This window comes from Phocoena sinus, chromosome 7 (genome assembly GCF_008692025.1).
Source record: "Phocoena sinus isolate mPhoSin1 chromosome 7, mPhoSin1.pri, whole genome shotgun sequence".
Lineage (NCBI taxonomy): Eukaryota > Metazoa > Chordata > Mammalia > Artiodactyla > Phocoenidae > Phocoena > Phocoena sinus.
Window position 1 is genome coordinate 99,118,621 of NC_045769.1, and position 11,903 is coordinate 99,130,523.

General features: G+C 34.1%; 1 protein-coding gene across 3 annotated transcripts in view; it reads left to right on the forward strand.

The window, feature by feature from the left end:
- The window catches only part of ACTR3 (actin related protein 3), a 57,490-nt gene extending 47,214 nt beyond the window's left edge, over window positions 1-10,276 (forward strand). For 2 of the 3 annotated variants that reach the window (XM_032637513.1, XM_032637512.1), the window contains exons 9-12: window positions 3,213-3,305; window positions 3,512-3,637; window positions 7,076-7,159; window positions 9,046-10,276. In XM_032637513.1, the coding sequence (XP_032493404.1) occupies window positions 3,213-3,305; window positions 3,512-3,637; window positions 7,076-7,159; window positions 9,046-9,141 (399 nt within the window). In that variant the 3' untranslated portion in view covers window positions 9,142-10,276. Of the gene's footprint in view, window positions 1-3,212; window positions 3,310-3,511; window positions 3,638-7,075; window positions 7,160-9,045 lie in introns of all 3 variants that reach the window. The other variant, XR_004350728.1, reaches the window with a different exon arrangement.
- Window positions 10,277-11,903: the final 1,627 nt, after the last annotated feature.

Below are 11,903 nucleotides of genomic sequence, written 5' to 3' on the forward strand. Positions count from 1 at the left end.
TTGATAGCTACTTGCAGTAATACTAAGACCTGATCAAGGAGCAGTTAAGCAGGACTAATCCTTTTGCTGCAAGTGAAAGAAAAGTCCTAAAGATATTAATAGGGACCCTAAGTTGAGCCTATTAGTATTAAAGTATCGAATAAATCTCCAACACTTTATTGTTAATTTATTCTTTTTTCCTAAATTTATTTAAGAAATATTCATTGCTTGCTTCTCTACTGTATATTATTCTACTTGTTCTCACCTGGGGTTCTGTAGCACAGTAGTCCGTGAGCTTTTTCAAAGGATATTTTCAATTCAGACTCCATTTCTTCCTAAATCAGGAATTCTGTGGGTAGATCCCAGGGTATGTGAATACTTAAAGGTTTATAAATATTTTCTTTTGTATATTCCTGATTAAAAATTACTGTGAGGAGGACATACAGGTACATAGCACAGGAATGAATGACCCTATCCCTGCCTTTTGCTTGCTCGTGGTATAGCAGACAAACTGTCTTAAAGGTAGAAAAATAATTACAGGAAGGTTAATCTCATGTGCATGTGTGTGTATACATTATTGTTTTAGGTAAATACTGAAGAAATGGCTAACAACGAACCACGAAGAGAATTTGAAAGTTTTATATCAATAAGTTGATAAGATAACATTTTCAGGATTCCAGTTCTGCTCATTCCAGTTAACCATCAGCTAAGCCAGTCCCTGCCTGTAACCTGAGCTTGCCTATAAATGGCATAGGAAGGCAGCCAAGTTGAGCTATATTTTCCCATTTTTCCACAGAATACAATACAGACCACCTCTGACAGATAAAACATTCCCTAATCTGTAGGTTGGGTTCTTGAGACTCAGTATGAGCCACATTTTTATACCCACTGTATAACCCTGTTAGGGGTTATAAACACTCATCAGCATGTTTCAGAAAATCAGATTTTGACTCCAGTTTCTTTTCTCTTACTGTGGTAGTAGAGGTCAGTTGTTAGTGGTATTTTACTTTATGTAAAAATATTTTCTGTCATTATGCTTCATTACTCAGGTAACATTAAATCTCTCCATTGCTTGCCTACCTTCTAAATAACTTAAAACTAATTTAAAAATTTGTAAAAACCTGACACATGCCTGATAATTTTATCAGTCAAGTTATGGAATCAGTTTAATGAACAAAGGAATGTTGTCTCTCCCATTAAGACAACCTAATTCTAAAACTGAGAGGCCAAGAGAGGTTGTTGGCAGCTCATTTTCTAGACAATATTTTAAATTGTGTTCATTTTAATAAAGTACGCCTATTTATTTTTGACAAATTAGAGCTAGATTCTGACCTTTTATTTTAATCTAGGAAAAATCCCTTCTAGCATTTCCTTTCCAATTTTAACGACATGGCAACTTACACATATTTTTGAAAATTTTTGGTAAAATGAGATCTTTGTTTCGGAATACAAGTTAAATTCTGAGATCCAGCATTTGAAAACTTCTTCATGTTTTTCTTTTTTGTGGTTCCTCTCAGGAAATATACAGCCTGATGTAGGAGGGCTATAGGCATGCATATAAAAATAAATGATGGGTAAAAAGGAAGCTTTCCCTAATATTGTTTCTCCTTGTATCAGACCTCTTTGTTATATATAAAAATTAAATTTAAAATTATTTATTATCTTTAACCTCATTCCATTTCTGTAATAGTTTAAATTGTCAAACAACTTTCCATCTCAAGCCTACCCATCTAATCAGTCTGTTAAAAAAAATATTCTGAAAAATGTATAACGCACATGTACTTAACCACCCCAAATAAACACATAACTAATATTTTAACATTTTTCATATATTTTTTAAGTGAAATTAACTACAGAAAGAATACCTTCCTCAGACCCTTTCCTTTCTCTACTTCCTTTTCATCCTTTCTTCCTCCTGAGGTAATCACAGTCATGAATTTAGTGTGTTTCCAGTCTATGTTTTTAAATGTACATGCATCCATAAGAAAATATATTTTAAAAAATTTGCATATATGGAATCATTCAAGTTTTAAAAAATGCGTGTCACTATTTGGAAATTGTTTATTTTGACTATGAGTATATCATCCTGTGAATAATACAGTTCATTCTTGTTATTCACAGTAGATGTTATATAAAGTTGCTGTAAACACTGAATTAGTGAATGCTGAGCCACTGCTCCTAAGGGAAATGCAGAGTTAGGGTCCTGTGAGGCTCAGGCTACAACATTTTTGTCACTGAAACACGTAACCTTGTTTTATGTGTGTTTCTGTTTAAAGACACATTTTAAAATAGATATTATTGATTTATTAACATTGAGCTCAGGGTCAACAGCACTATATAATTCGTGCCTAAATGAAACTTATCTAACACTGTATTTTCTCCATAAGGCACATCACAGCCTTCTTGTGCTTTAGGAGCAGCAGACAGTACTTCACACTATCCTTGGGGGTCATTTTTAAACAGCAAAATCACCGACAAAAATGGGAAAACTGTGGCACTAAGAGATCATGAAAAGGAGACTTATTTGTAGTATAAAAGCTGAAACAAGAAGGCAGAGCGTTGCCTGGTTCCACCTGAGCTGTGAATGTGAATGTCAGCTCCAGTTTTCGCAGCTCTGCACATGCGCATGTCCATGTGAAAGCACCGCAGATACAGATTTCAGGGTTGCAAATAACTTTAGCGAGTAGGCAAATTTGCAGATAACCAAATCCATGAATAATGAGGATTGACGGCACAGCATTTTATTTATTTCATACCCTGCTGGTGGACTTCTGGGTTGTTTTTACTCTTAAAAGCAAAGCTGCTATAATTTTATGCCTTTATGTAATAGCCCATGTGTGGGAGTTTCTTTGGGGTTTGTTATAAGAAGTGGAGTTAGTAGTGGTACATTTTAAATTTTATTAGACGTTGCCAAATTGTTCTCCAGAGTGTTTATATCAACGTGTATTCTCATCAGCATTGTAAAGTGTTGCACAGATTTTTGCCAGCTCATAGTATGTTTGGCTTTACATGTTTGCTATTCTGGTGGTTATGAAATGGTATATATGATCATTATTTTAATTTGATTTCTTCTGAAATCTCTGACTTCAGTGTCTTTAATTTGAATCAGAGACCAGAATTTATGGTTTTTAGAAGTCCTTTTATTTTTGAACTGAAAGCTTTCTTAATTTTTTATTGTGATATTTAAGTCAGTAGTGGTCTAATCTCTGTCATATGTCCAATTTACTTTTCAGTTTGCTAATCCAGACTTTACTCAGCCTATCTCAGAAGTTGTAGATGAAGTAATTCAGAATTGTCCTATTGATGTCAGACGTCCTCTCTACAAGGTCAGTATTTACAGCAAAATTGTTATTCTAGGTCATACTTTTTAAAAACTTCTTTGTTTTCTCTCTTGGTGAATGTAAATTTAAAAACACCTCTCTTCAAAGGGGTATAATAGGATTTTAGTACCGTTTCTTGTATCTTTAAAATTTTTTCTTCTTTCTCTTACATAAAAGTTGTATTTATTTATTTATTTTGTCCACTAATACAGAATATTGTCCTCTCTGGAGGTTCAACCATGTTCAGGGACTTCGGACGTCGCTTGCAAAGAGATTTGAAAAGAACCGTAGATGCCAGGCTGAAATTAAGTGAGGAATTGAGTGGTGGTAGATTGAAGGTTGGTTTTCTCAGTTATTGGTGGGAGGGTTGAGGGTGCCTTGATTATTATATTGGGAATGCAAAATGTCTGCCAACTTTCTTTTATTAAGAAAGATAAGAGGAACCTGAGGTATTCTAATGGAAAGTGGTTAATTTTATAGATTCATATTCATGATATTCTCGGTCATTCCATTCCTCTAGGATATTACCTACATTTCTGGAAAATCTTCTTGGTTATAGCCACGAGAGAGATTTTTTTGATATCTGTCTCAAACAGATAATTTATATATAGTAGATTCCTTGCATATTCCAGCAATAATATTCTTTATGGGTCCACAAAATTTTAAATACCTTTTACAGCGGGACAGCAAAGCAGAGTTGAGAGAGAGAGGCGGTTATGTGGTCAAGCCTGCTTGCACAGACTCTAGCCTCTCCCATACAGCCTCATTAGTGTGAAATCAAATTGGTGGTTCAGCAAAACAACCTTTCTGTTACGTGTCCTGTAATTTTGGGCTTGCTGGCAAAAGGTCAGAATTAGCCTTAAATTCTCAGATGACTGCTTTATGTATTTATAAGACAGAATTTCAGTAAATTTTGTTTCATTTTCGTTAAATGTGGGATATTGAAGCAAAACATTGATTCAGAGGACATGTTGCTAAGTAAAACACATTTTATTCAACTTGGAAAACTACCAAGAATGAGGGCTTCATCTGAGACTACCGCAGTCACTCAAAATTACTTAAACGTAAACTACAACACTCTTGTATTGCTGCTTGTTGAGAAACTGCATGACAGCTGTTTTCAGCCCCTAAATTTTGATTATCTTAAACTTATCCCTTAGAGTACAGTAAAAAGTACTTGTTTAGTTTGTAAAAATGACTCATTACGGATACATGAAATGACAAAAGAAATGCTGTTTTTGAAAACAATATTTCAGTAAAGTAAAAATGTTTAAAATATTTTTAAGCTTGTATATTTCTAAATAAGAAATGAGAGGGCTTCCCTGGTGGCGCAGTGGTTGAGAGTCCGCCTGCCGATGCAGGGGACATGGGTTCATGCCCCGGTCCAGGAGGATCCCACATGCCATGGAGCGGCTGGGCCCGTGAGCCATGGCCGCTGAGCCTGCACATCCGGAGCCTGTGCTCTGCAATGGGAGAGGCAGGAAAAACCTGTATACTAGAGTACTCTGCCTCCTTCCCTTTTATTTTACTCAGTAGTCATTTTTATAGATCTTCATAACATCTTTATGTATTTGTATTTAAATCTGGCTTTATTTCTTGTCAATCCAATTTTAAATGGCAGCCAAACAGCTTTTTTTTTTAAACAAAAAAAACCAGATCTTTTTATGACATGTAAGCTTTAAAATTTTTTATTTTGACATAATTTCATGCTTTAAAAAACTTGGCAAAATCTAGAAGATTCCTATACATTGCTCTCCTAGATTCCCCAAATTTTAGCATTTTATACTAGTTTTATTATTCTGTTTTTATAAATATATGTCTATATGCAAATACACACATATACCTTTTTCTGAACTATTTGAGAATGAGTTGCAGATATGATGGCCTATTACCCCTAAATATTCTATTGTGTATTTCCTAAAAATAGACCATTACAGTTATCAACAGAATTAACCTTGATACACAATATTTTATCTAGTTATAGACCTGATTCAAATTTCTCCTATTATTGTTCTTTATAGAAAAAGGGAAAAAATACATTTATTTTATTTTTTCCTGGTCTAAGATTCAATCCAGGATCACATGTTTGAATTAGGTATCATTTCCCTTTAATCTGGAAAAAGTACTCATGTTTTTTATCTTTTATAACCTTAATATTTTTGAAGAGTACAAGCAACTTATTTTGCAGAATCTTTCTCAGTTTGGGGTTGTCTGATGTTTTGTTATGATTAGGTTCAGATTTTGCATTTTTGGCAGTAATACCACAGAAGGGATGTTGTATCCTTTTTAGTGCATTGTATCACTAGACACATGATATGATTTGTCCCATATGCTAACTTCGATCACCTGGTTAAGTGTCTGTCCGGTTCCTCTATTATAAAGTTATTTTTTCCTTTATATTTAATAAGAATCTTAGGGGGAGATACTTTCAGACTATGTAACTATCCTGATTTTCATCCAACTCTCACCCACTGGTTTTAATATCCATTTTTCTTTGCTAAAATAGTTATTACTGTGGTAGCAGCCAAATGGTATTTTGCAAATTCTGTCATTTCTTCTATGTTTTATAGTCTCACTTTACTGTAAGGAAGAGTATTTCCTTCTACCTCATTCATTCATTCATTAAGTTATATCTGTGAACTCCTGATTTCTCAGTTATTCTATATGCTATATCATTAATATCATTGTGATATAATATCAACATATCATTATACTATTATTAATTTTGATGCCCAAATTTTCTCAGATTTGGCCAGTAGGAATCATTCAAAGGTGGTTTTTATTCCTTTTGTTGTGGCCCCAGTATTCTTCAGGCACTTCCTTATTTTCTGGAACAGCAACATATTGCAGGTTCATCTTGTACTTTCTCTTCTCCAGTCTTGTAATCAGCCATTTTGTTTCAATACACCCTTGTTCCTTTTAGTGGAGAATGCTATTAAGAAACAAAGTTTTATGCTATACATAAAATAGATAAGCAAAAAGATTTACTGTATAGCATGGGGAACTATATTCAATATCTTATAATAACCTCTGATGTAAAATAATCTGAAAAAAATATATATGAATCACTTTGCTGTACACCTGAAACTAACACAATATTGTAAATCAACTATACTTCAATTAAAAAAAAAAAAACAACCAAGAATTGGACACTAGGTATATTCATTGCTACTGAGGGGTCACTGCTTCTAGGCCTTTTTGGCAGTCAGAGCTAGGATACGTGTGAGTATCCATCTATATCTAGTTGGCTCTATTTATATAAATTAAAAACTATGGATTCATACTGATAATGCAAGTTCCAGAACACCATAAGGTTCATTCTAGCCTTCTACCTTCCCATATTTGTAATGTTCTTCCCAGACAGTGAGAAACCTGGCTTCTGTTTTCTATAATACATTTGTTTGTGCTCAACCTGGAATACATATATAATAGTTTCAGAATTATTAATCCATACCACTGTGAGAAATAGACCCACTAACTGGAGTTCAGTGTTTGCTTAGTTTTTATCTTAAGCCTGAGGACATAGCCATAATACTGTGTTCACAGGTTACCTGGGTTAGTTCCTTTCCCTCACTTCAGTGTGGTTATGTTTCTAAAAAAATAATAAAATTAGCTTAATTTGTTTTTGTTGTATTCTGTTTTGCCATGTGTACCCCTCCCCCCACATCTTTTAAAGTTTTATTTACTTATTCTTGAGTATGTACATCTAAGGTTAAATGATACAGAAGTTGTTGTATGAATTTACCATTGAACTGATCTTACTATGTCTCTTATAGCCAAAACCTATTGATGTACAAGTCATTACACACCACATGCAGCGATATGCAGTTTGGTTTGGAGGATCCATGCTGGCTTCCACAGTAAGTGAGATGAAGCTTACTTTAAAATTTGATTTTTTTTTAAGATAGAAGAATTTATCAGTACTTATACAATTTAAAAGAACAAGAGGAATTTCTTAAATTTTTATATAATATTTTTCAGGGAAGTTATTAAATAGAAATGTACACAGTATTTTAAAAAGTGGAATTCATTTGGATTTATTTTCTTTTTGTTTGTTTTTTTAGAGTGAACCTTTAAAGTTTTAAAATTTATCTGTAGGGAAAAATTTTTTAACCCTGTGGTAATACAGATATCAGAAGGTCATTGTTTTTTCTGTGCAAATATTTAAAAGCATTAAGAGTTACGTTTCATCACACAGGAAGTACGATGTTCTAAACTGAATAAAGGGAATTACTAAGATCCCTCTCCCCAAACCAAAACATCTTAAAACCCCTTTAAAAGATATTTTAACATTGTTAGCCTACTAAATAATGGTGCTTTATCCTGTAGTGCACAGAGTATTAAATAAAATGTAAGAACTTTTATCTGAATTATTGAAAACTATACAACCTTGGATTGAAAACCATTTAAAAATAAGAGGTAAAAGTTATTTTCTTCCTTAATTTGAATTGTCTTCAGTTGTGCCGTATAAGCTAGTTGAGTGTGTAATTTTGCCCTTTGAGAACCCTCCTGCACTGTTGGTGGGAATGTAAATTGATACAGCCACTATGGAGAACAGTATGGAGGTTCCTTAAAAAACTAAAAATAGAACTACCATGTGACCCAGCAATCCCACTACTGGGCATATACCCTGAGAAAACCATAATTCAAAAGGACACATGTACCACAGTGTTCATTGCAGCACTATTTACAATGGCCAGGTCATGGAAGCAACCTAAATGTCCACTGAAAGATGAATGGATAAAGAAGATGTGGCACCATATATACCATGGAATATTACTCAGCCATAAAAAGGAACAAAACTGAGTTATTTGTAATGAGGTGGATGGACCTAGAGTCTGTCACACAGAGCGAAATAAGTCAGAAAAGAGAAAAACAAATACCAGATGCTAACGCACATATATGGAATCTAAAAAAAATGGTACTGATGAACCTAGTGGCAAAGCAGGAATAAAGATGCAAAAGTAGAGAAGAGACTTGAGGACACAGAGGGGGAAGGGGAAGGTGGGATGAAGTGAGAGAGTAGCATTGACATACGCACTACCAAATTAAAATAGATAGCTAGTGCGAAGCTGCTGCATAGCACAGGGAGCAGTTCAATGCTTTGTGACCACCTAGAGTGATGGGATAGGGAGGGTGGGAGGGAGGCTCAAGAGGAAGGGGATATGGGGATATATGTATATGTATAGCTGATTCACTTTGTTATACAGCAGCAACTAACACAGCATTGTAAATCAGTTATACTCCAATAAAGATATAAAAAAGAAAAAAAAAACTTTGCCCTTTGAGAAATGAGATAACAGAGCATGGAACAGTCTGTCCATACCAGACCATGAGTGAGGAAAACAGGTTAATCTAGAAGTTTTTGTAGCATGACTAGGAGTAGTTTATCTGTAATTTAGATTAATGCTGCTGCTTTTCTTGATTCAGTGTACAGTGTGGGGAAAGCCTCAACAGAATGGTCTGAGCATTTGTGATTCAACCTTCCATTCCTCAGAATTTCAAAATCCCAGGAGAAACAGGTGTTGAGGAGGGGGATGGAGGGACTCGAGTTAAATGCTCCTTTTCAGTTTTGGTTATAGACTTAAAGCTGATTTTGAGTCATGGTTGCTAGAATTTCTAAGCTTTGTTCAAGTACCATGAATGGACTAATAATAAACATTTTAGATTTAACAAATCTATTTTAAAGCATGTGGAAAAGTGGTAAATTTTTGACCTTTACAAAAATATATGCTTTTATTTGCAGCCTGAGTTCTACCAAGTATGCCACACCAAAAAGGATTATGAAGAAATTGGACCTAGCATTTGTCGTCACAATCCAGTGTTTGGAGTCATGTCGTAAAATTGGCTTCATAGTTATTGGGGTTAGGGAGGTGGGGAAGAAATAATCTTTCTGATTACCTGTTTTGTCTGGATGGCTGGTTTTGAGGTTGTAAACCTGACTTGAAATAATAAGACCAAACATAATTATACAGGAATATTTTAATAAGTATATCAACATGCGAATGTAGAGGAGAGCCAAAATGATTAAGTGTTTTTCTTTAGATTGAATATTTGAATCTTAACGTGTAACAAAAAGAAGTGGGTTTTAGTTCTTTCTGTGCCCTGCTATTTTGTATATTATTGAATTATCCAAGATTTGATGGGATTTATCGGTATGTAGATAGCTCTATAATGCTTGAATTGTACACTCTGAAGTGTGCAATGCAAGAGCTTGTTTATATTTCATACTTTTTATACTTTGAGGAAAAAAAGTCAAAGAAAAACTAGTATTTGAGGGAAAAAAAATGACCAAGTAAAGGATAAATACAAAAAATAGCCTGTGAGACTTGGCATACACACACACTCATGGGATTCCAGTTATTAGGAAGTGCTTCCGTACCCTATGCCCCCCAGTGGTTTTCTTTGCAAGTGCTTTTGGAACTAAGAAGCTAGTATCTTGGATTAACTGATGCCTGCTAGTGCTTTCTGATTACTCGCATTCTGTTTCTCGCTTTAAAGGAAAAGTAAAGACAAGACTGTTGGACCAGTATTGCAGTTCTGCAGTGTCATTTCTTATTAAAAAATGAATAATTTGATTACCCAAATTGGTATATTTAAAGCCTAACACCATTCTAATAAAGGCACAAATTTCTTTTTAATACTTGTTTCAAGCTCTTTAATCTCTTTATAAGTTAACTAATAAATCTATTTTCTTCAAACCTCTTCAGTAGTTCTTGAAAACATCACAACAGTTGGTTAGCAAGCTGACTTTTTTATGTGCTCTAAACAAATAATTGTGAACTTTTAATATGTTGAGTGCTTTCATTTTGATAACTGGATCTCCATTTGATATTTTCATTTGTATAACTCATTTGCAGTCTGAAAGTTTTTTTAGTGCCAGTCCCTGACATATCATGGAAAGTTAATTTTCATTGCATTTTAAAATATCTGGATCATGAAGAACAAGTGATGAAAATAAATTAAAACTGAATTACCTTTTCTGTTTATTTTTTAGAAGCAGTGTCATTCTACTTTGTGTTTATATATTTACATACTTTTTTATTTCTGTTGAGATAGGATTCATTGAAATCTCTATAATGTATATGGTAGAAAATTTCTTATGAACTTGAAATTTTATGTTATTTATAGAAGACTAAAATGGGAGATGTTTTATAGGCTTTTAGAACTTAAGCAGTAATACCAGTGAACACTTGAACTTCATTATCCGTGAAAATAACACACAGGGTTAATATATATATATATATATATATATATATATATATATATATACCTCTGTCCAAAAGTTGAACAATTTAATTGTTTTTGTTGTTTGTTTTTAATATAAAGATAGAATTGGGGAGTAAACATTAGTTTTTATTTAGAGTGAATCTGGACATTTAAAATTATATTAATCATTTATGTGACTCTTAACCCTTTGAGTGGGGGAGTCAAGAACATACTGTGTGTCTTGTAGTGGTGATAGTATCAGGGTCACAGGTCTTCTTTTACTTGAAAAAGTATTTCATGAATGTTGTAAAAAAAAACTGTTCAAACAGTACCAAAGAGTACATAGTGAAAGTAGATTTCTTTCCTACACTAGCCTGTCTCATTTTCTCATCATTACACTGTTAGAATGTCTTACGTGTCCTTGTAATTTTCTGTGCATATAGAAATGACTATAGCTCCCTTATTTAACACAAATAGGAGCTTACTATATATGCTGTTTTGCACTTTGCTTTTCCAAAGATTTTTTTTTTTTTTTTTTTTTTGCGGTACGCGGGCCTCTCACTGTTGTGGCCTCTCCCGTTGCGGAGCACAGGCTCTGGACGCGCAGGCTCAGCGGCCATGGCTCACGGGCCTAGCCGCTCCGCAGCGTGTGGGATCTTCCCAGACCGGGGCACGAACCCGTGTCCCCTGCATCGGCAGTCGGACTCTCAACCACTGCGCCACCAGGGAAGCCCTCAAAGATCCTTTGATACAGAACTAAATTGATAAGCATTGAAGAATTCATCCTCCTGGCCCAACGAAGTATTATTAGTATTGTCATAAATGTCTTTTCCATCTAGGATGGTTGAATAGTAAATAAGCAAGCTTGAAAGACATGTTTACAAAGCTGCAGATTACAGTCTCATGCATACTTTAATAAAGATGTTCTTAACTATTTGATATGAAAATGTGAAGATCAGAAATTTTGCTTTAAGCTTAAACTTATTTGGGGAAACAAGACTCTAAACTTTTCCTGTATGTTTCCTGATGTATAATATGATAGAAACAGTGCTATTTATTTCTTTACATCTCTCCTGTCATTATATATCATTTCTTCTATATATAGCACCTTTGGTTATATACGTGTAGAGGTTGGCCAAGTGAATTAAAATCTGTAACACTGATTTGATGTCAGACTGCATGAGCGTGCTACATTGGAAGAACACTAGACTGAGGCCGGAGGTGGAAATTTTTATTCTGGTTCTACAAATTGATAATACAATTCCTCCAACTTTTTTTGTTGTTATTGTTAAAACATGAAAAATATATTTGTATAATCATGGACATATTGTTTGAACTTTCTGGACCTTAATTCAATTTATAATATAAATGTAGTAGTGTTATCTGGATTTAACA